Source organism: Strongylocentrotus purpuratus, unplaced genomic scaffold (genome assembly GCF_000002235.5).
Source record: "Strongylocentrotus purpuratus isolate Spur 01 unplaced genomic scaffold, Spur_5.0 spur5_scaffold_20, whole genome shotgun sequence".
NCBI classification, from domain to species: domain Eukaryota; kingdom Metazoa; phylum Echinodermata; class Echinoidea; order Camarodonta; family Strongylocentrotidae; genus Strongylocentrotus; species Strongylocentrotus purpuratus.
This window is the reverse complement of record NW_022145606.1, coordinates 42,968,863-42,994,775: the sequence shown is the minus strand read 5'-3', so window position 1 is coordinate 42,994,775 and position 25,913 is coordinate 42,968,863. Positions and strand designations below refer to the sequence as shown.

Sequence of the window (25,913 nt, the reverse complement as noted above, 5' to 3'; positions counted from 1 at the left end):
CATTCTTGAATGAAATACCTTTATTGAGGCCACAGTTTAAGTGAACATGGAATAATAATCATGATGAGTCATACATCTTGATCGTTATGTCATGCAGTATGATATATCAAGAAGCCGTTAATCATAAGTAATTAATGAATACAAACTTAACACTAAATTCTTACCTATTTGACTTATAGCAGATAGTTTAATGCACAGAAATAAAAACTGAAAGAATCTTTATGAAATTATTATTGTAAACACATTTTTGTAATATGAAAATGAACATACCTCACGTTTTAGTTGCGTTGGAAGATTTTTCATTCCAATGACGGTGTAGACAGTTGGTGACTTAAGAACCATACTCCGTGCTGTGACGCATCTTCGAACCAACGAAGACAAATTTCCTTCAGCACCCGAAGTCTCTGATGAGCAGTCAAGGAGAATGCGATATCGCTCGCTCTCATCCAAAAAGCTGTTGGAAAGGAGCGCCTCCATTATTCGCATACAGAGGCTGTTATCCGTGCCAGCCGCGAATCGGATGAGATTCTCGTAGTCACTGATGTTTGCTTTGATCTTGAGCATTACTTTGTCTAACTCAGAAATCTTCAGACGCAACAGGATGTGTTTTGTTTGATCAGCGAGGAATTTCCCAGCTGAGTGTTCTTGTGCTAGTTTGTGATAAAACTCAATGGTAGTGGAAGTGGTTTCGTTGGACTGAGGGAGTCGTGTTGATGAAACAGTCGTCTTGGATACTATCCCAAGCTCACATGCTCTTTCAAGGATTGCGGGAACTTTGCGAAAATCATTAGGCGTGAAGACTAGTTTTTTAGCATCGTCGAGCAAACCTGTAAGAGCCACTTTGCCTAATTTACAAATGGTTTCCCTCAACTTTTGGCGTGTGATTGTCACTCTTGACTTTGATCGGACGTTGGCATGGTGCATCAAAAAAACATTCACGCTGTCTAATAATTCTGTTTGAGTTGCAATTTCAGTGTTCAAAAGCCCCTCGCTCCATAAATGACAGACCATGAGACAAAATAGAGGTGTTTTAACAAGTTCATTAATGAGTGGTTGTTCATCAAGGTAAACCTTCAGACCATGACCATGTCTGCTATAATTATTCGAAGTCGAAGCAAAGAACTTGTCGATGTACTCACGTGAGTTCTCTCGTGAGAATCCTTCGATCCCCATCTTTGTGTATACCCTTGGAAGATCATCTTGATTGAAGAAGTTCTCTAGGTGAGGACGTGTTGTTACAAGAACTCGACACTCTGGAAATTCCTCCCAGCGGATAACACTGACCATATTGCTCTCTGAGCTTCGGTTTGAAGAAGAGATACCCGCATACTCATCTAGCCCGTCTAGTATGATGTGACAGATTCTCTGATTCTCTCTAATGAAACTCTCCAGACCCTCTGGTTTAAGATCATCAACATCACTTAAAAGCTGGGTTTTGATAGCTTTTCCGATTGATGTAAGCTGACTTGTGTTTCGGAATTTCACAACAAACAGAAGTGGCAGGTGTTCTAGTGCTGACCCCTTTTCTCTGTGAACCCATTCGTAAGCCATCTTAGCGACAGCCGTGGTCTTCCCTCTTCCAGCGGGGGCCGAAATGAGGATTCGAGCTGGCAGTTCTCCGTTTACTTTCGTTGAAAATATATCAGCAACAGAATCCTTGAGTATTTCCTTCTTTTTCGTGTCTTGTCCACTAGCGTCCTTCTTCACAATTGTGACAACCGTGTGCATATCATCGAACTCAGCATAATCACTTTGATCCCACGGTTTCATTTGAATTTTGCACAATTGTTTTCGGTACTTATTCTCCAACTTTTCGCGACATCGCTCAACAGTCAACGATGCCGAGATCTTCTTACCGTAGATACCTGGAATGATACAAGCATAAAACCAATGTATTATTTTTACTCACATGATATATGAACCCCTTCGCAAGGTTTTGGGGGATGATTTTTGTTTTCTCGTTGAAATACATGAATTCCGACGATTTGCCTCAGTTTTGCCACGAAGTAAAGGCCTAAAAACGCACTAAACGCTGTTGTTATCGTTGATTAGAATGTATGGATCAGTCAGGAAAACTTTCTCTCCAAATCGATATTAAAAATCGTTGGTATATTTTTTCCTGTTTATTAAATAACTTTTTCAAACAGAAATTGAGGGAGAGAGATGTACAGGGTGAAGGAAAGTCCAGTCATGCAGCCACTTCCCAAGACGCCAAGTTAATAATTTCAATCCATCTTGAGTCACGAATTATGTTTATATATCGAATTATTTTTTAATAAGTATCAAAGCTTGACCGGCCTATTCTTTTACCAGACATTTCTATTTTCAGAGGGTTCACAAAACCGACATTCTTGATATATGCCTTATGTATTTAATTGTTTTGTCAGTGTCGTTGTCTATCTGTCTCTTGGGCCTCATACTCGTGGGCTCTGGGTCTCCTGGAACGACCCCGTGCTCTCAGGGGCGTTGCAAGAGGGAGGGGAGGGGTTATGGGAGTTATAGGCAAATGTGTCACTTCTTCCGGCAAAAAAGGGAAGGAAAACATGAACAAAAGAGGGGGGAAGATTTAGGAGAAGGGAGAGCAAGAAAAGAGAAAGAAAAATTATGAAGAAAGAAAGAAGGAAAAATGAAGAATTCAAGAAAGAAAGAGAAACAGGAGAAAAGAGAAATTAGCGACAGGATAAATGAATATGAAATTCAGAGGGATGACAAGTAAAATAAAAGAGTGAGAAATGAGAAGGACGAGGAATAAGGCAGCCCAGTAAAATATTTCCAATTAAGATTATACAGCATCGTATTCTCCATAATTATACGCATATAGCTAAAAACTGGCCAACGTACATGGAGCTCTACAACAGGAAAAGCATAGCAAAGAATGTATTTCCTACGAAATATGAAGTCCTTTCCTGTGGATAGGACAAATTTTAGGTTTTTGTTATGTTTCGATAGTACAGAGCGTTATGTTAATATATTGTATAGTTTGCAGGTTGTAGAAAATGGGATCTTGCAAAAGTGGAAAATAATAGCCAAACATGCTGAAATAATCAATGGCGTAAAGCAGGACTTGGGGGGGGGTGTGTATCAAGAGAATCGTCCAAATAGCAAAAGAAATCATGACAAATGACAATGATCCTTTATTTTATTTTCATGAATTTCTCAGATCAGGAAGAAGATTGAAGTCACTGAGATGTAGGACCCAGCGATTTACAAACACATTTGTTCCGTATTCAATCAGGGCATGTAACACACAAAACGCTTTTTGTAATCCAAAGTTTCTTCTTCTTTCTTTAGAATATTTTTCGTTTGGAATTGAGTAAAATGAATATTTAGTGAAAGTAATTATTACGATGTGGTACACAGTAGTCATCTACAAATATAATTCAGTGTGTATATTTTCAATTTATCAGATTCATTCCGATATACTAAAATTCAGCTTAATTTTTTAATAAAGTTTGTTTTAGTGGTAATAACTGTTATTCATAAATATGCATGGATTAGTTAAACTACGTAACTTGCGGAATCGAAACAAGCCATAACTAAACGAGAATCAACATTACGTATGATAATTATTTGTCATCACCAAAATGTATCTATGTAATTTATGTTCTTTGTAAAAATTTGTCTGAGTCTTAATTGTACATTTGAGCGAAACAAATATCCATGTTAACCGTGCTTTAGACAAAAAATTACATTGAACAATTAACAATGAACATTTTTACTAGCGAACTAGCCGGGATTTTGCAGTTACACGCATTTTCGGTCTTAACGGCAACACAGTATCGGACTCACACGTCACTGTCAATATGACTAAAAATGAGAAAATGTAGTTTTGCCTAAATCTCTGATAGCGTCAATTAATTTTAAATATTTGTCTTCGGTATTTTCAAATATATGAACCTGTTACGAAAATTCCTAAACATTCCTTATAGTAGCGTACGATATTGGGGCAATCAGCTAAACTCTTTGACAAAAGTCTGCCGGAGCACAGACAAGTCTTTTCAACTTTTACCATTGTATGCCCTATATGTCAAATCGACAATTTTGTCCTTCGAAGTGGGCATTAAAGTATCGTTAATATTCCTTTCTCTTCTAAATAACTTAGGGGTTATGCCTAAGATATCGTCTGGTTGGCATATTGTTCATCTCCCCCCCCCCCCCCTTCCAAGGAGAATAATCGCTGTTTTAAAGCCATCATACCTGACGTACTTTGCGGTGGAGTCGCCTCTTGTTCACGTGGGTCCTGCTGCTTTGGGAGATATTCACCTACAGGAAATGTATACATAGTCATTTCTGATGTTATTTATGCATCCATGGCTCGAGAGATTCGAACATCAAAACATATTTTACATTCAGATACGAATAATATTTAAATTTCATATATCAAACAATACAGCTAGATTGCTTGACTGATCAAATTTACCTTCAATTTGATAACGAAATCATACAATATAGATATTATTCATTTAGTAGCATTTAAGCAGGAGAAAGAGAACGCGACATGATGAATTTATAACAAATTCAGAGGGATGACAAGTAAAATATAAGAGTGAGAAATGAGAAGGAGAAGGTACAAGGCAGCCCAGTAAAAATATCTCCAATTAAGAATCATACAGCATCGGATACTAACAGGCCAACGTACATGGCGCTCTACAACGAAAAAAACATAGCAAAGAATGTATTTCCTACGGAATATTAAGTCCTTTCATGTGGATAGGACAATTGTTAGGTTTTGTTATGTTTCGATAGTACAGAGCGTTATCAATTTAAATTATATTGTATAGTTTGTAGGTTGTAGAAAAGGGGATCTTGCAAAACTGGAAAATAATGAAAAAATTATTTTTTTTTTCAGATCAGGAAGAAGATTGAAGTCACTGAGATGTAGGACACAGCGATTTACAAACACATTAGTTCCGTATTCAATCAAGGCATGTAACAAAATATTTAAAAAATTGAAATCCATAGTTTCTGCTTCTTTCTTTAATAATATGTTTCGTCAGGAATTGAGTAAAATGAATATTGAGTGAACATACTTAATATCATGTGGTACTAAGTAATTGAAAATAATATCGCTAGTGATATTCGTTTGTCTCGCAATGTGGTCAATAAGGAATCTAAAAGATCACGACGTTTCGTATGCTACTGCGATACTTCGTCAGGTGATAAAAACTATTGTAAGCAAGGGTCTTTTATACTTTACGGGAGGACCGGCGGAGCGGTCTATAATTCGATCGATAATTGGAACAATAACGCCCAATGCCTATTGGTCGACGCACACGGTGATCGACCAATCACCAAGGCCGCTGGTTCGGCCGCTGGTTCGAATTATTTACAAATATAATTCAGTATGTATATTTTCAATTTATCAGATTTATTCCGATATACTAAAACTCAGCTTATTTTTTTTTTATAAAGTGCGTTTTGTGGTAATAACTTTTATTCATAAATATGCATTGATTATTAAACTACGTAACTTGCGAAAATGAAACGAGCCATAACTAAACGAGAATCAACATCACGTATGATTATTATTTGTCATCACCAAAATGTATCCATGTTATTTATATCGTTTGTAAAAAATATTCTGAGCCTTAATTGTTTATATGAGCGAAACAAATATCCATGTTAACCGTGCTTTAGACAAATAATTACATTGAACATTGAACAAAAATATTTTTATTAGCGATTGTATGCCCTATATTTCAAATCGACAATTTTGTCATTCGAAGTGGGCATTAAGATATCGTTAATATTCCTTTCTGTTTTAAATAACCTAGGTTACATTTAAATTAGTGTTTACCTTCGGACAATTTTGTCCCTAGTCCACCAAGCTCCACATCTTGAAGCTTTGTCGCCAGGATTGATCGTGATTGGCTTGTGTCTGCTTGTTTAGTATTCCACTTGATCAGAATATCAATGATAGCCTTACTGTAATCATTTAGATGAGTTGAGAGAATTGATTGATTCCAATTATGGGGGTAGCCCAGGTGGATACACAGTTCTGAGTAACTCGCATGGGGTATGGCTCTGGAAAGATGAATCATCTCGACTTCCTGTAAATATGGTAAAGGCTCCATTGTTCTGTGAAGGGCATAAAGTAAAAGCATTACACGGGTCAACTTGGTGATTAAGTCAAACCAAGGAGTTGCTAGGCGACCAGAGAAGTGTTGAACAGGTAATCATCAAATATATAATCATTTCAAAAAAGTGAAATATTTCACAGGGTTGAGATTAACTACTTGAATAGTTTTCCTAACTAATTATTCAAAGTTTACTCGAGATACTTAGGAATACATTTTTCGGAAAACTTGACTAGTAATGGTCGATCATAATTACTGTGAAAAAACGCCAAATGTTGTCATGGTGTAAAAGAGTCTCAACTGTTCCAGGGAGGATGACTGTAGTTAAAACTGTTGGTACCAAAACTGAATTATTTATTGCTTTCACATCCAGAACTAAACTCGCAATTTATGAAAGACATAAATCTTTCTTTTTATGCATTTCTATGGGGTAGCAAATATGACAAGATCTGTAGAGAACAAATGTGTCAACTATACAATAGAGGCGGGGTTTAAACGATTTAATTAAAAATGTCATCCATACTCCCTAAAGATATAATGGATAAGAATATTTAACTGATTCCCAGGTGCAAAGTTACATTTGCCACATGTTACATTCTTTCTTTTGCCAGACTTATTCTTGTCACTTGTATATGGATTTTATTTACCTAGAACATTTGGCAAACATGACCCCTATTTTGGAAAGAGGTTCTTTTTGCTTGGTCCTTTTGGGTTGAACTTCGTATTGATGTGCATGTCAACCCCTCTATAACTACCCCCGAATCAAAGCGAATTATAAAGTAATTTATCTTAAGTATTGGAGAAGGGCGGTGGAGTGTCTTTCAGAGTGCGGGTGCAACAACAAAAGGACACTTCTGTAGAAGAAAAATAGGAGGCACTTGCAAAGGATAAACTGAATGGGATTTAAAAATATATATATATTTAGACATTCATAAATACCCCTACATTGTAAAGAGTACATGATCAAGGATGATCTTCATCAAGTTATCTTTACGTGATCAAAGATACTACTCCAGCTAAATACTTTGCAATTGTGTTATTAACTGAAGATTAAATTACGAGCCAGCGAAGCGAGCGGGCAAACATTTAAGATTTGTCAGGTCGCATTGCAACTTATTAGATCTAATTATTTAGACGATCATCAATCATGATAGGATTTTAAGCACAATTTCATTATGGAAGATTGAGAATTTGCAGAATTTACGTAATGCTATACTATAAATTCAAGCGAGCGTAGCAAGCGAATTTGGTGGAAATTTGAGGGGAAAAGCCCTCCGTCGCTTTAGAGTAGAGGTACATGTTAAGGAGGCTATGATTTCTTCATTGTTTCGGGGGACATTAGGGATTATAAAGGGTTATAAAAACATCTTGTCAAAGCAGGTATAAACATGCTGCACACATTTTGTAAGTGACAATGTGATATATAGTTAAAAAATAGGTCCTTATCAAAGGGCAGTCATAAAGAAGAGACTGTTCAAAAGTAAAAAGGAGAATTTATCTTCTTTAAATGGGCACTAATTAGAAAGTAAAATGTTTTCGTGTCAAAGTAAAAGGGGTAGTTTTCAGAAATAAAAAAGGACGGTTATCAGAGGTGAAAAGGGGAAGGGAAAGGGGCAAATGAAAAAAGGGCAGTTATTACGAAAGGGAAGGGCACTTATCAGAAGAGCCGGAAGAGGCCACTCAGATAATGTTGTAGCCAACTGGCACACAAAACCCCTGATTAACCTTTTTTTCTTTTCCTCGTCACAAAGGATTTATGTAAGTTTGTCCCCTAAATTTTTGTTGTATAAGGCTCAGTATCAATTTTTATTCGGATCATTTGTATTATGCAAATAGGAAAAGCCTGAACAGATTATTAATCATGTATATGGTAAGATCGAAATAGCAGCAGGATAGAGAATACAGCTGCAAGTTAATGTCAAAACTAAATCAAAGTAAAGAGGTCGAACGGATGAAAAGAGATAAACAACATACATGTTAAGTATATCCTATATATGTGGATACGATGCATGTATATATGCTTAGATTATGCAATAATCACGTAATTTCAAACTTTAATAGGCAATTCAAATTTCGCTTTTCATCATGAAAACAATTAAAAACAAAAATAATGAATAATTATAATAAAGTATATATTTATGCAAAAGTTTTTAGTATGTTTTCCTCACCATGTTAGTTCTTTGTATACCGCAAGTCTAAACATAAACTCATGATGGCTTATCAATATCCGGGCAATCAGTATTGCCCGGCACCCACCCGACGGCTAAGGAGCAAATTTGATTGTAGAACAAGTCGAATAATTGTCGTTAAAATATACAGACAACATTATAGATAACATCAATGTGTCCAGATCGTGGTAATAAGGAATTACTAAAAGATGGAAAAGGAAAGCAAGGAAGAAGAGGAGGAAGAAGAAGAGAGAGAGAGAGAGTATGGCCTGGTGTTCAAATTCGGCTTCCTTTAAAATCCTTAAACCCGATACTGATGATCGTTTATAAGCTATATTCTATGAGACGCATTATTAATTGTCATCAAAATATTCAAATAGCATTGTAGAAGACTAATACTAATCGTTGAGAAGAGCAGAGATGGCCGCAATTGTACTTGCCCTAACATGGTTATTACAACTCCCAGGACTCTACACCGGGGCAGTCATCTTTTCTGATTCTTTGAGCTCACTCCAGGCCATAGAATCTCGTAAAGACGAATCTTTCATTCTTGAAATTTTAACCATGTGTAGTCAACTAAAATACAAGGGCACCCAGGTCAATTTCGAATGGATTCCCAGTCACTGTGGTCTACAACACAATGAGATAACAGATAAGTTTGCTAAAGCAGGACTAAATAAAAATATAAAAATTAACAACGCTCTTACCAGAGCAGAATGAAATTATGTTATAAAGAAATACTACATAGAGATATGGCAAAAAGATGGAATGAAACATCATCCCCCCCTACGGGAAACGCAAACTCTAGTATCAACAATATTTGTATGTTACTTGAACAACAGATACATGAAACTATTCTTCATCGCCTAAGAATGGGGAACTTAGGTTTAAATGCAAATCTATTTGAGTTGAATCAACATGAGACCGGTCATTGCTCAAACTGTGAGCACGAAAAAGAAACCGTTATGCAAATGCCCACTCTTTCTTATAGAAAAAGCCATGCTTATAACAGAATCTGGCATAGAAAACGAAAAAGTAATCCCAATACTCCTGAAATCAACAGACATTAATCACCAACAGGCTCTGGTCAACTTCGTAATTAGAACTAAAAGGGTACACCTGTACCCCTACTAACCACCTTGCACCGCACATAATTATTTGAGCCCAATGGCCCGAATTCACAAAGCAAGGTTTGAGCTTAGACCAAGGTTTGAGCTCAAACCTCCTTTTGTTTCGCCAAACCTCCTTTTGTTATTTACAAAAGGAGGTTTGGCGAAACAAAAGGAGGTTTGAGCTCAAACCTTGGTCTGAGCTCAAACCTTGCGTTGTGAATTCGGGCCAATATGTTTCGCTTTTTATAGTTAGTAATACATGAAGAAGAAGAGTGAGAAAGAAAAAAAAAAGAAATTAGAAGAGAGAACTGCCTATATTAACATTTAAAATCTTCATGTATATAATCTGTTTTTTATTGGTTTTCGGACAAAATTTTGAAGAAACGCGGTGGAGACGACTAGACATATTGGTGGACGTCGGAGGGCCTAGGCTCAGCATTAGGCTAAGTTGAGAAGCTTGTCACAACGCACCGTGTCCGAGCTGGTCCTTGGGCGTCCTATATGGCCAATAAGCCTTTTGCTCGCCAGCCACTGAATTCTTCAACATTAAAGGTGAAATTCAAAGAAAATCACAAATATGTCAACTAATGTATCACTAGAAACTGTAAAGCTAACAGATGGCCATCGTACAAGTTTTAGGTCAACTACAAATCGGGTGATTTAAAAAAATACAAATACAACCACCTCCATAGCAGCTGGGATATACGAGAGATTCGCCGGAAAAAAAACGAAGTTTTAAAGACGTCACTATATGGACCAATACTGCCCAAGCAGACGACATCCCATGAAGAATGAACATAATTGCAAAGCATTATTTGTCAAATTATAATGAGTTAACGGGAGCAATATCTTTAATATATTGCACTAGAGTGTTATCGTGACTATACAACAAGGCTTTTTTGTATCAAGAAGCAAAGCTTGCCGACTTCTAACTTCAACTTCAGTTATTGGTTTCCAAAATAGACATTGCTCTATAATTATTTTGCCCCCAATAACCATCATATGCTACATATGAAAACGTTTGCTTGGGTTTTTCTCATAAAAGAAGTTGACCACAAACTGACTTCCACACGGTGTTGAGTGCTCAGGGGTCACGGGCCACTGGCTTCATCGGGCAGGTATTTCCATTATGTGAATGGGTAAATTAACTTTTTAAAAATGAGGGGACACATTACATTGTACAATAGGGACACACATTGTTTTTATTGTGCAGAACATACTCTTTTATTGACTTACTTATTGAATGAAACTATAAAACCAAAATGCATTTTGTAGTCTAACAATTAGAGTACAAAGAATAATAACAGGTGAATGAAATGCATAAACACCACACCTGGGAAGGAAGCATTCATACATTTGAATACATATAGTTGATATACGACTCCGCACGAAACTTTAAAACCAAAATGTAATGTGCGTTCTGGTAATTGGAGTACAAGAATGATAGCAGGTGTATGAAATGCTTCAACAACACAAACACCTAGGAAGAAATAATCCATAAATTTGAATAATTTAGTTGATAAACGACTCCGCATGTGGACGTTTGGTGGAGACAACACGAACCCATTTAACAGAATGTCGGAACGTAAATTAAATTTGGCGCAGTTGGAAAATGCATCTTTCTACCCTGCGACTTTAACGGTACGACCCAGTAAATTAAAACAGTAAAATGGCTCTTATTTAAAAATTACTCATTAAATAAAACCCAAAACTTTAGTGGTATCAGAAAAAAAATGTTATATCTTAATAATAATTAAAAAATATGTATAAACATTGTGAAAGTGTAACATTTTACGATAAAAGACACCGATTAAGCGAAGATGACGTCATTATAACCTGTTTATGTGCGCTTGCATCAGGGAATTCAAGGTCAAAAGGTCAATTCAGACGCTGATAAGTTATTGGGCAAGTCTTTTTCACTATGAACATGACAGACAAAGAAAGCGGACAAAATATACAGTTCCTCAGGTAGACAAAGGAACGTCCCTTCACTGCTATTATGTAAAAAGGTGAATATGCATGTGACACCTGTTCTACACATTTTTACATATTAGCAGTGAAGGGATGTTCTTTTGTCTACCTGAGGAACTGTATATTTTGTCCGCTTTCTTTGTCAGTCATGTTCCTGGTGTTTGTTTCCTTTATTCCGACAAAATTATACAATCAATCAAAACAAGTTTAATACCAGAAGAAAGCTAACAATTAGTATTTTCATTAACCGCTTGCCCAAAAGTCGCTTGACCACAGTGAAACGAGTGAGAGCTTGCGAAAGCGGTCAAAGTGTGATTGAAACTCGCTATTTGCTCTTCTCCAACGCAAAAAGAGACGACATTGTGCTGGATAAATATATCTTTTCCGACAAAAGTACAGAAAATTTGCATGTGGTCTTTTTATATTATACTTTATGAAATGTTACCCGAGTGACTTCCGGGCAACCCAATGTTGGAAAGAAACGCACAATTTAGAAAACTTCACTTTTTCATGGAAAAATGCTTATTTGTTCTATGCACGCAAGTCAGATTGATAGGATGATACAACGTTTCCATATGCTCTTCATTATATAGCTATACGTACAGTTTACTTCATCATCCTTGTTTCAGGGTTTCTTCATTTTTAGGTTATTTTGTTTATTGTAAGACTTACTGCCTGGAACAAGCTAGATAATGTTGTAAATTAGCGGCGTAGCTCCAAGTGGGTCGGGGGGTGGGGGAGGGGCGGTAAGAGGGCAAGTACATGTCTCCAATCGTATTTCAATAGACGATGTAAATCCTAGTACCCTACCCATCCCACAATGTGGGACCGACCTGGAAAGTATGTTAACTTAATATGCATGATCGATTTCAGCAAAGCTTTTGATCATATCAACCATGTCACAGCAATCAGAAAAATGATTGACATAGGAGTTGACCGCTCCATTCTCCCGACTATTTGTATAGTTTCCTGTCGCAAAGAACGCAAACTGTTCGTTATCGCCGGGTACATCAAATCTTTCCCACCTCACTTGTGGTGTTCCTCAGGGAACTAAACTAGGACCCATTATCTTCCTGATAATGGTTGATGATGCCGCGTTGTCTACAGAAAACCGCTGGAAATACGTTGATGATCTTCAACAAGTCGGACATTCCGCAGTTACAAACACACATTGATTATCTGGTTGATTGGTGTGAAATAAACGACATGAGGCCCAATCAAACGAAGTGCAAAACCATGCTGATCTCATTCTTGCGCATTGCACCGCCTGCCCCTCATTTGGAGATCAATGGTGTTCAGCTTGAAGTGGTATCTCATATGAAATTACTTGGTATAACAATCCAAGATAATCTTAAATGGGATCAACACATCAAAACCATCGTCCAAAACGCATCACACAAACTATATGTACTGAGTAAACTGAAAAGGAACGGTGTCAACCAGGCGCGTACGCAGGGGGGGGGGGGGTTATAACCCCCCTCCCTTAAACTTTTGTTATGTGTGTGTTTTGGAGGAACCCCCCCCCCCCTTTTTTTTTTTTATTACAAAGTTTGGTAATGGGTGACCAAAAAAAGCATAACTCCCATGGTCGGAAGGGAACAATTTGGTTTTGTAAAGGATGCGGGCACAAGAAATGCGATATTTGTGGTTAGAAATATAACGGAGAGAGCAGTCGAAATGCAAAAGGATGTGTACATGTGTTTTATTGATTATTCAAAGGCTTTTGATAAAGTAAGACATTCAGAACTTTTTGAAGAGCTGAAAAAGCTTGATATATAAAGGAAAGATCTAAGACTGCTACAAAGTCTATATTGGAATCAGTTTGCATGCATCAGGGTAGAAGGAGAGTGTAGTGAATATATCAACATCAGACGGGGAGTCAGACAGGGTTGTGTTATGTCGCCAGACCTGTTCAATATGTATAGTGAAATCATTTTAAGAGAATTGGAAGATGAAAATGGGATACAAGTGGGTGGTCATTCAATCACAAATATTAGATATGCTGATGACACTGTTTTATTTTCTGAATCAGAGAGAGATTTCCAAAGACTCCTGAATGTAGTTGTAAAAGAAAGTTAGAGAATGGGACTAGGGATCAACTATACCAAGACAAAGTGCCTGGTGGTATCCAAGAAGAGCAGTCCAAAATGTAACCTGAAACTGAAAGAACAGACTATTAAACACGTCTCCTCATTTAACTACCTCGGCAGCATGATTACAGAGGATGCCAGATGCGAGACAGAGATCAAGAGAAGGATAGCTCTCGCTAAATCTGCATTTTCAAAGTTAGGCAAAATTCTGACAAATCAAACAATGTGTATGAGGACCAGAATAAGGGTATTGAATTGTTACATCTACCCAGTACTTATGTATGGTAGTGAAACGTGGAATTTAGCCTCTGATACTAAAAAGCGTTTGGAAAGTTGCGAAATGTGGTTTCTAAGAAGAATGATGAAAATCCCCTGGACTAACAAAATTAGTAATGAGGACGTTCTTACACGAGCTGGAGTGCAAAGGAAAATGATACGTGAGATGTTGATTAGGCAGTTGAAGTTCATGGATCACATTACACGTAAAGAAGGCCTAGAGAACCTTGCTTTGACAGGGAAAATTGTGGGAAGAAGGAGTAGGGAAAAAGGAGGATACTGTGGATGGACAGTCTGCAGAAATTGTTGGGAGAGAGAGGAGTGAAAGAACTGGGAGTGGTACTAATACAGAAGGCTAGGAGCCGAGGGTTGTGGAACAGCATGATCGCCAAAGTCAAACGATATGGCACTTAGAGGCTGTTCACACCGGCAGAGATAGCGCGCGCTAGACCGCGCTATCTCTGCGGTTTGGAAGGTACAACGTCGTTTCGGTCCGCCCAACAGCGAGCCACGGCGAGCCAAAATGGCGTGCCACTGGAGCACCTCTTGGGGGTGGTCCACGAGAGAGAGAGCGCGGTCTAGCGCGCGCTAGAAAAAAGGGGGTGCTACGATAGACCGCGCTATATCATTGCAGTGTGAACAGCCTCTTAGAGAGAGAGAGAGGATCACTGCAGCAAAAACATAGCTCGTTCGACGTCACTCCCAAACTAGCCAATCAGCTGTCAATGACGTCATATTGAATGCGGCGGCAAATATATTTTGTGAAATTATCGAGAAATGGACTATTTCTAATTGCAAACTAGTTTTATTTTTGGATGGAAACGCAGCCATTGTTATCTTGACATTCATTGAAGTCATCAGAATAGGGTAAGTTACGTCTCAGATGATTCACGAGGTCTATTTTGTAGATGAATTTTCAATTTCTTAGAATGTTCCACTGTGTTGCAGGGTGACGGGTGTATGCCATTGGGTGTGATGTGTTCGCGCGCAATGGCGCGAATTATACATTCTTCTTCTTCTTCGCTATAAGTACAGGCCACCGCGCCGTCGGGTGTATTCTCGTACTGAAGTAGGTGCTGTGCAGGTGTCCATGTAGTATCTCAATAAAAGGTCTACAATGAACTATGTACAGTTAAAAAGACATCTGTAGCTTAACTTTCTTTTCCTTCTCAATACAATAACTTTCACCTGCCATACCGCCTCGCGGAATCGTGGCGTCTCGCCACTTCCATTACGTAATCATTAAAAGGATCCGCATATACAACGTTTTCCTGCTATACGCTGTACCGCAGTAAAATACAAATCTCCCTGGTATACCTTACAGTCCAAACGATAAATATGTGCCTTTAACGAAGCAGGCGACAATCGGCGTAGCAGACGACACTTGATAGTAATTTTGTATGTGAGATTGCTTTGCTAAATATAAATTACTTTGTTAATAGATATCAACTAAAATCTCTTTTACATATCTTTAAACCATCATTGATATTTAATAATGCATGAGTGAGTAAAAGAAACATACCAAACTATATAATGATATGAAATACTTGATGGCAATTAGGGGAGTTTGACGTGATGCCCGATTGCACCCCTCTGTTAATAACCGAATAGTCCATGGTGTGTCATGAATATTCATGTTTTTGCTTACATTGGGGAAAATGTTTGCTTTTACTAAATGAACAAATTACGGTGGGGGGTTGGATGAAATGGACATAATGAACCAAGCAGAAGTGAATAATGATAATTCATGCTTCTTATCCTTCGTGTGCTTGACCTATAATCTTACAATCGCTTGGCAGACTGAGTCCAAAATTCGACTTGTTTCACATGTGTATTATAGGCAATGGCGAGCTTGCAACCTATTTTGAAAAATTACGGTGGTTGAACTTTCAAAAGTCAATGAGTCATGAGGGCTCCAATGAAAGAGCTAGTGATAAACGGACGTCGGGTTGGATGTGCTTTTCGTGTAAACAAAATATGAATTATTAACTCTTATCCTGCCACACGGCTAATCCCCCCAGTGCCAGATTTATAACGAGATAATCGGATTAACGCGATGGTACTACCAATAGCGCGTGCAAAACACTAGGCACAGTCCAATGGGCATGAACAATAACTGCGTTGTCTACGTTGTACGTATAGCTATTACTACTACTATTGCTACTACACGTCATTAATAATTATTATATCACTCTTGAGTACAAATGATCATATTTCCAAAATATAAAACAATACGGACTACTCGTTAAGCGTATAATCAACTGGTAGGCTTTTAAGTGCAGGTCAGTGACGTCATTCACCGCCTATAACGCGTTAGTTTAGGCGCACGATGAGTTGCTTCGATGTAATGATAATTGAGTAATAATGACTTATAAACAACTGATTAATACTTCTAAGGATGTTGTCCGTTAAAACATTCCGTGTAATAAAACCCCGCGTAACGCGTACGACGTACTAAAAACGGCTTAACCTGGTGTAAACTGTGAAAATGAAGAACACTTTAACAAGAGACTTTGGCATCATTATTCCAGCCGAATTTAAGAGAGTCCGGATTCCTCCATTGAATTCTCCTCATTCGCTAAATGCGATGTAGCTTGCTCGAGTTTTGAAAGTATTAAAGTTCTCAAACGTCGACTCCCTGTTCCTAAGAGAGAGAGAGAGAGAGACGCAGCAGCCTTCGAGGAAGTAGTAAGACACAGTGTCAGCAAGTCTAGTTTGAACGCGATAAAGTTCAGGAAATAAAATAAATTTAACCCTGCCTTGCTCGCATAGAATAACATTACAGAGATATGTATGCTGTGGGGTGAAAAAATCACCTTATAATCGCGCGTATGATAGTTATGTCTTTTTTATATAACATGAACGACAATTTGTAATGTAAATGCAGATGCCATGAATTTGAAACCCATTCATATTGGCTAAATCTTTATATTCTTGAACGAAGGGCAATTGTATAGTATGATATTCTATGAAAGTCAAAAGGGCATGGGCTTAAAAAGATGAGAGATTGCAAGATGCTCATGTTAGCAGTTGGGTAGAACATGTCAAGAGACAAACGTTTAGGGTAAAAAGAGGGTATACTTCTTATATTACAGTTACTTATATAAAAATTATAATAGTATAGTATTAATCACTGCTTTGAGAGAATTAGTTGTTTTTATACGCTCAAGGGAAGGTTAGAATTGTGCTATTGACCGAGGCGTGCCGAGGGCAATAGCCCAATTGTAACCTTCCCGAGAGCGTATAAAAACAACTATTTCTCGAATATTAAAGCAGTCATTAATAATGTTATATGCCGAAAACAAAAGAGTCAACTAATGACACCACCTTGGCCTTTCTCTAGTTTATCTGCACGGTTGTTTTTTATGAGTGTATCTTTGAGAGTAGACTAGATCTAGATTCTAGTCTAAGCAAGATATTTTTACAATTTTGGGGGTGGGCCGGCCCTGTGGGGAATATGGAGAAGAATCTGCGCTTTCATATGACACCTCACTTATTGAGTATCACCTTCAGGATTACAACAGATTATAAAGGTTTGTATCTCGAATTGAAAAAAAAACTTGACCTTTTTTGCATGGTCGCGGAATGCACGTAGGCTGCATAGAGACTGCATTGCGTACAATCTCTATGGGAATAATTTTAACACACAACATGCATCGGGTGCGCGATCAGACACCCTGACAACTAGATCTATTTTCGTATCTTTGAGAGTAGACTAGATCTAGATTCTAGTCTAAGCAAGATATTTTTACAATTTTGGGGGTGGGCCGGCCCTGTGGGGAATATGGAGAAGAACCTGCGTTTTCATATGACACCTCACTTATTGAGTATCAGCTTCAGGATCACAACAGATTATAAAGGTTTGAATCTCGAATTGAAAAAAAAATTGACCTTTTTTGCATGGTCGCGGAATGCACGTAGACTGCATAGAGACTGCATTGCGTACAATCTCTATGGGAATAATTTTAACACACAACATCGGGCGCGCGATCAGACACCCTGACAACTAGATCTATTTTCGTCTAGAGTCTATACGTCTATGCTTTTTCAGCAACTAAACGAACATGTTTATGGATAATTTCACGTACCCTTTTTGTTGTTCTTGCTGTCAGCGAGTCTTGCATTTGATAAGTTGAAATCTTGGGAGAGATTCTTGAGCCATTTTTGTCTTGTTTGGAATTGTCTTGTCTTGTCTGAAAATACCGACCAATTCTTCGCACACGTACGGTATCCTCGATCGCTCAAACCATTTTTTAACATGTAAACCTATGGGGTAACCATGGAGACTGACCTATTTTCCCAATAACCATGGTTATTGGGATTTTAGAACTGTTTTAACCATGGTTACTGGGAATTTTCGGGAACAGTTAAAGTTTATGAATGCAATTTCGACCAATCAGATTGCTGGATTACTTAAGTGAGGTATATAATATTATTTAATTGTTATATAGCGCTTAATACAAATGTCTCTAAGCGCTTTACAAATATACTATTACCCCGGTCATTGGATTCAGTGCTTGCCCGCACACAATGTGTGCACAATCTCCACTCCCTGAGGAGCATTCCAGCCAGGCGTTACATGACGCTCAAAAACTGTTTGACCAACAATGACGGTCGCATCCTACCGGGTACCCAATTCACACCTGGGTGGAGAGTAGCAATTGCAGGTTAATATCTTGTCAAAGGATATTAGTGCTGTGTCGGGATTCGAAACCTCGACCTTCGCATCTCCAGTCAAGCGCCTTAAACCACTCGACCACGACAGGCCTTTGAAGGCCATTTGAAAGCGTTGAAAACAAGCACGATTATATTCTAAAAGGGGCACAGTTCGTACTTGTGAAATTGATGGCATTATGCATGCTTGCTCGGCTTTTACCTATCTTCGTGATGGTAGAAATAGGGAACGTGTTATTACACAAACTACTCCAATTCTTCGAAACTAAATAATGGAAACTCTTCACAACAATGAAAGGAGCACTTAATAGAAAGGAAAATTGGGCACTTATCAGAAAAAAAAAGTTCACTTAGAAAGGAAAAGGGGAACGTGTAAAGTAAAAGAGGCAGTTATCATTATAGTCTGTTAAGAGCCAGAAGGGTGTAACTCTGTGTTAAAGAATTTTAATTAACGCCCTTTTGGTTACAAACAAATTACTGTACATACTTTTTCTCTAATAATTGACCCTTTTCTCTCTCTCTCTCTCTCTCTCTCTCGCTTTCTCTTTGTCTCTCTCACTCTCTCTACCCATTCCTCTCTTTCTCTCTCTCTCTCTCTCTCTCTCTTTATCTCTCACACACACTCTCTTACTCGTGTCAAACATATGAACACAACCATGCACACTCATATACGCTCATGTAAAGGCTGGCATCTTCCTGACATCATTTACAACTTGGATTTAAGTTGTATTTAGCGAGCCGTTGCTACGGACAACCAATATCATGTATACAGTGAATGTAATGTAACATGAAATTCACACCACTTTGTGTAAACAAGAAGAACAGAACAAACCAAAACCGTATTTATCTTCATGTTAGTATATGAAGAGTATATATATTTATAATCCAGGTTGTTCTTTCCCTTCAATTTAAGTCTATTAACAAACAAAAACAAAAGAGGGAGGGTAATAGGGCCTATGACAAATTTAGAATTAAAAGGGGTCCTTGATTGAAAATGTTACTGTCTGGTGGGGGAGGGGGAGGCAACAAGGCAAAATTGAATTTCATTGAAGAGGGGGCACAATATGAAAATATGAAAATATCACTTGTTTAGTGGCCTAAATGATCGGTGCAATTTGATTAATAATCATTGATAAACGAAAAATAAAACATACCAGAAAACAAGCGGTCCAAAATAAATTAAGGTAAACGGTGAAATGGGGACATTATTGTTGCCTTCATAATTATACTGAACTTCAATTTGTTTATGTACTTTTCATCCTGGTGACATTTTCTGTCCCCCAAGTTTACCCTTTTAAATCCCCCCCCCCCCAACTCAGCCTTATTTCTACACGGCTATTTCGTTTGTTTTCTCGATATGGATATTATTTAAAACTTGAACGGGATTTTTGGGGGGTAGTAACCACCCAAAAAAAAATATACACAGTTGGTCATAATGGTGGAATATTGTTTTTTACCTCAGTTAAGGGAAGGATTTTAAATAATGATTTATTTCTAATAGATCTAGATAATGGCACACATTCTCAGATTGTATTGAATATTAATTTGCGAGTGTTTGTTTTGCGTGACTGCTAAATCATATGTGTGCTACTATGCTAATCAGTTAGGGAACCTACGTCCTTAAGTCATGATTGACAGTAATGAGGATTAATGCCTCACAAAAAGCCACTAATATAGCTGATCGACACGATTTTTATCCTGGGGCCTCACAGTAACGAGGCCATTGCTAAGCCCCTGAATCATGATGTACGCAGTGGTTGCTAGGGTACGCGGCCGCCCCCACAAATCCCCCAAAACGAATAAAATACATTAAATTGTCAAAAATTCATTGCATTTTCCCCCGGCCCCCAACAGGAAACATTTCTCTGTAGGGCCATGCATTATGGTTCAAGGTAAAAATAAATATTCCACCACTATGACCAACAGTATATATATATATATCTATATATATATATATATATTGCTCCCCGAAACTTAAGAATCGCGCCGACAAATATTTTGCTCAGTAGGGGGTGGAGGTGTAGTGAGTATCAAACAAACAAAAAAAACATTTTGCCCCCTATATTTTAATTTAAAAAAGGTTTTTTTTTTCTCTTTTCACGTGGCAGCCCAAGTTGGGGGGGGGTGGGGGTTAAACCGCCGAACCCCCTCCCCTAGATCCGCCCCCGAATAGGATACTTTGTTTGCGAGGTCATGGTTGGTGAATTTCCCCATATTTTCAAGGAGTAGGCCTAGGCCAAATACGAAGTGGTGTTATTTCCTGTTATTTTGAACTCTCATGATCTTTCTTTCCTCTTCCGGTAGCTGAGGTCACCGCATGATCTAGATGATATTACAGTCTACAAAGTTCCAGAGAACTATTTAAAAGGTATATATATATATATTTTAAAAGAGAGAGAGAGAGAGAGAGAGAGAGAGAGATTGAGAGGGGGAGGGTGGAGAGAGAAAGCTATAAAGTGAGAGTGAGATAGAGGATATAAAGAGAGGGTCACAGAGAGAAAAAGAAAAAGAAAGAGTAAGGAAATATTTGCCCGACAAAGTCAGCGTAATCAGAACAAATTGATATGGGTTGTATTCCTTTATATTAAATGTTATGATCATTTATTTGGCATGATAAACAACATTACAAGTCGTAAATACAGATTAAACAATAGGCCGGGACCTCTAAGAAGAAACTTGTGCTAGTAGTTGAGGCCCTATCAAGGAATACAGAATATTAAGTTAAATAGCGAAATAAATACAACTTACGAGGTATACGTGCATTAAGAAGAACGAAAAAAGGACCGACCATTAACTATCATATAATATATATGCACTCACCCACAATTACACACAAACACACCCGAGCAATACCAAAAAAGGGAGAGTTCAGAATGAGAAGGATAAGAAAAGGAGGAGATGAGGAAGAGATAAAGAAGAATAGGAAGCGCTTGGAATGGTAAAGAGAAGAAAGGGAAGAGGTGAGAATGTTAATATGCTTATTTAAAAGCCTTCATGTCAGCGAAGAAAGAATGTCTGAGAGACCTGCCAGTGTCACAAATAAGATATCTAAATATGATTATCTGATCGTAATTTAATGCCTAAAAACCCCTTACTTTCGAGGGCTCGACCCCTTGACCCAAGTAGGGAAAATTGTTATTCTGCCTTCCCCCAAACGTTTTTGCTCATTACGCCACTACCCCTGAAAGGTGAGCCCCTTAGAATGTTTCCCCCCGCCCCCCCCCCCCCCTCCATCCCAATTTGCTTCCGGCGCGCCCAGGCGCTTACACAAAGGGGGGGGGGGGATGTTTCGGAGGTCAAACACACCCCTCATTGTTTCTCTCAGTGGCGGATCCAGAGAAGGGGCCGGGGACTCGGACTCCTTCCTCTCCCAGCCAAAAAAAGTAAAAAACAAAAAACAATGGTAACGTTAATTTTACCTCTAAAAAAAATACGCCCCTCCCCCCAAAAAAAAAAAAAAAAAATAATAATAATTCTGATTTTCTCAAGGGGGGGGGTTGATAAAGAAAAAGAAGTAGACACTACCCCCACCTCTCCCCCCCCCCCCCTGACAAGCAAAACAAAAATTAATGCTCCTCCGCCCCCCCCCCCCTCGGCTTATTCGCCGCTAAATATTTGTTCACGAATAATAATAATAATAATTCTGCTTTTCTCAAGGGGGGGGGGGTGCTGATAAAGAAAAAGAAGTAGACACCACCCCCACCTCTCCCCCCCCCTGACAAGCCAAACAAAAATTAATGCTCCCCCCCCCCCCGGCTTATTTGCCGCTTAATATTTTTCACGAATTTGGAAAACAAATAAGTGCTCTTCCTCCCCCCCCCCCCGGCTTATACGCCGCCAAATATTTTCTCACGAATTCGGATTTTTTTTTTTTAAAGGTTATTGACCCCTCTTCCCTACCCCCCCCCCCCCTTATATACCGACCTGCTGATTTTGCCGCCAAATATTTTCTCACGAATTGGTCCCCCCCCCCAAAAAAAAAAAAAAAAAAAAAAAAAAATGAGGTCATTACCCCTCCATCCCCCCCCCCTCTCCATTTATTCGCCAGCTGGCTGATCTGCCGCTAAATATTTTCTTGCGAATTGAGCAAAAATAAATAGAGGTCATTTTACCCCAATCATCCACCCCCCCCCCCCCCCCCCCAAGGCTTATTCGCCGGCTGGGTGATTCGCCGCCATTTTTTTTTTGTTCACGATGAAAAATAATGAAAGAGTCATCAATATGGTTGGACATCTGTGATAATTTATGTTAGCTTTTAGGATTTTGTTTGCTTCATATCTCATGAATGACGTAATTAATGACAATGACATTTTAATAACATGTGCCATATGCAGGAGTATTTATCCTGACGAAGATATCTTTTGATTGCTGATGCGTGACGTCATCTAGGCGCCATTTTGTTACCCTCAATCTTTCTTTTGGATTGGATTTCATGTATCATGTTTACTGTTAAAATACTTTGACGTCAATATTGTGCAACTTAATGGAAAAAAATTGAATTTAATTAGATTGGGTAATATTTGCTGTTGGCAAAAAATATATATCTCTCGTTCGTCCCTTGTGTGATGTCTCCCATATATCATTATGTTGTAGCTAGGACTTTACTCTACAAATATACAATGATTACATTTTAGATCTCAAGTATGCTTTCAGCACGCACCCGGCCTAGCGGAATATGATTTACATCCGCTTTAAAATGGACTGATATACAGTGTGTCCCAGAAAAAACGAAACCGAGAATTATCGATGTTTTATCATAAATTAATCACATTTATAATTAATAAATGACACATATTTGAAAAGCTTAGATCCTCCTCTTTCATTTGATGCAACTCATTATGATGCATTTTTCACGCATGAGTCATTAAAATCAATTTGAAGAGAGGAAACCGAAAAGTCGTTTGGCGGGCGGTATCTAAATTTCAAAGAGAAAATCACATTTCTAGAAAGCTGGGTTTCTGCCCTTTCATATGAGACCTCAATCAGGAAAAAATGAGCAAGGAATGACAAAGTTCTGTTTGTTTAAAGTAGCCCTAACATTTTCATAATTTTAGCAAACAAATTCGTTTTCACTGGCTGCCTGCCGTAGCAAAAAGCAGAATTGACAAAAGACTTTTGGAATAAAACGAAATATTTGTTATCGAAATGAACAACAAACACGTATATGCAATACAAAGTGCGATTGCTTCCTAATGTGTTTGACGCGTATATGTATAAAGGAATAATCAATTTCGGTCAAAAGTGTATTGATCACCTTTCAAAATAAGCTCTTCATATACATGTACACTGTTGGTCATAATGATTTTGACAATGATTTATTCCTAATAGATCTAGATAATAGTATATCTTCTCACCTAGGTCACCTAGTTTAATAGCATAGTAACATAAACATGCTTTGGCAGTCACGCAATACAAACACTTACAAATTATTATTCAATAAAATCTGAGAATGTATACTATTATCTAGATCTATTAGGAATAAATCATTGTCAAAATCATTCCATAAATTGGGGTAAAAATAATTATTCCACCATTATTACCAACAGTGTATATATCAGAGACAAATTAAGTTACATACATTTTAGATATGTACTCACTTAGTTGGAAGTTGGATTCTGGCCAGTGCAGTTGATGGTTGTAGAATGTAGTAAAGATTGTAGCTTTCTTTCAGCTCTCTTCATTAGTAAAAGGTTCAGTATTTCGGCAGGTTTATTGGCAACCAGTCATACAATCTTGGCTGAGATTGATGACACACAAAAAGGACTTTACCAGGCCTATTCTGTAAAGTAAAGTATGAAACGCAAACATGTACAGAAATGTTGATAAATAGTAGTCCTTTATAATGATTTCCTCTTCATGAAATGAGAATAATACAAAATTGTGTCAGTGCAAGATTGTTACTTCGCAGGTAAGATGGACGTATTTCTTCGATCTTCGGAAGACCTGTTAACCGCTCATGAAGAAGACTTATGCGGCAATGATAGTTGCTAAATTCGCTGTGCTAGATATTAACACCAGACAGTCACTTTTCAACGCCCAATAAATAATCTACATGGTATTATGCAAATGAGATCTCTTCCAACAACCAATCAAGATTGATTACCGCGTTTCCTTGACTATTTACTGCCAGTTTTGTACACGGTTTTATGTCACATGGCACCAGGGCAACATTGATAGTTGTAAAATTCGCTGTGCTAGATATTAACACCAGACAGTCACATTTCAACGCCCAATAAAACATCTACATGGTATTATGCAAATGAGATCTCTTCCAAAAACCAATCAAGATTGATTACCGCGTTTCCTTGACTATTTATTGCCAGTTTTGCACACGGTTTTAGGTAACATGGCACCAGGGCAATATACCTACCTTTGATGCGAATGTAAACGAATATAATTATAATTGTATAGGTGTCGTGGTATCGTGCATACGCCGTCTGACTGTAAATCACTTGGTTTGCGATTCGAGTCCCACCGCGGCACTACTGACCTTCATTTGCCTCTTTCCACCCATGTGTTGAATAAGTACCGGAAGGAAGGGATTCAATAATTTCAGTGAGCACTGAAATCGATAGCCTAGCAGAATTAGTATTGGGGCGTCTTGAACTCCCTGATTGGTTGATATGTGTCATATAAAAATATCCATTATTGTTAGACTATAAAATAATCTAGTGACATAAATTTGCAATATCAATGTTCGCGGAGGGAAAATATATATTTGTGGTCAATCATGCCCAACCTACAAATATTTAATCAATGAACTTGTCCTTAATTTAAAATGAACAGCCACAGTTTAGCTTGTATTTTCCCCCCTTTTTTTAGGAGTGGGGGGGGGGGGGTGGGAGCTTCGCTTAGAACTGCCATATCTCCAAACTGATATATATTTCTGAAATTTTCTGATAGTCAGAGAGTACACTTGTAAAGAACTTTCATATCAAACGCTTAAAATATAATAGTACTAAAAATAGGTTAAAATGTAATATACCAACAAGGAAGTGGTACAGCTGTGAAAGAGAATGACAACAAAGGTATAATACGCGTTTTTACTGAACTCTGTGCTTTAAAAAGAAGAAATGTGAAACGTATTACACTTCACGGCATCGCATACAAAAAGGAGGGAGCCTTTTCCCTTTCTTTGTTGGTCGATTGTATTTGGTGAGGAACATTAAACAGCACCATCAACAACGATGATGACGAAGACGACGACAACATATTTTATGTGCCTGTGCCTGTGCGTGTGCGTGTTTGAGTGTTTAAGCGTGTGCGTTTGTGTACGTGTGTGTGGGTGTGTTTGTGTGTGTTTTTGTCTGTCTGGCTGTCTTTGTTCAAAACACCATTTTATTCCTCACCCAGCAACTTGGCGCAAGTTAGATCTGGCAGTCTTGTAAAGAATGTCATATGTTCAGTCATGCATGGAGAGATTCAAATGAAAATGTTACCCTAATATACTGGGAGGATAACTCTATCAGGACATATCATTAAAACCATGAATAAATATTCATACTTCAAACAATACAACTTTTAAAAAGTGGGACATTTTTTCGG

General features: G+C 38.0%; 1 protein-coding gene across 1 annotated transcript in view; it reads right to left on the bottom strand.

The window, feature by feature from the left end:
• The window catches only part of LOC105445796, a 40,126-nt gene extending 15,788 nt beyond the window's left edge, over nucleotides 1-24,338 (bottom strand). Inside the window, exons 1-4 of the mRNA XM_030993388.1 lie at nucleotides 23,966-24,338; nucleotides 5,798-6,078; nucleotides 4,198-4,263; nucleotides 271-1,865 (exon numbers count right to left, since the gene is read on the bottom strand). Coding sequence (XP_030849248.1) covers nucleotides 271-1,865; nucleotides 4,198-4,263; nucleotides 5,798-6,074 — 1,938 coding nt within the window. The 5' untranslated portion in view covers nucleotides 6,075-6,078; nucleotides 23,966-24,338. The remainder of the gene's footprint in view (nucleotides 1-270; nucleotides 1,866-4,197; nucleotides 4,264-5,797; nucleotides 6,079-23,965) is intronic.
• Nucleotides 24,339-25,913: the final 1,575 nt, after the last annotated feature.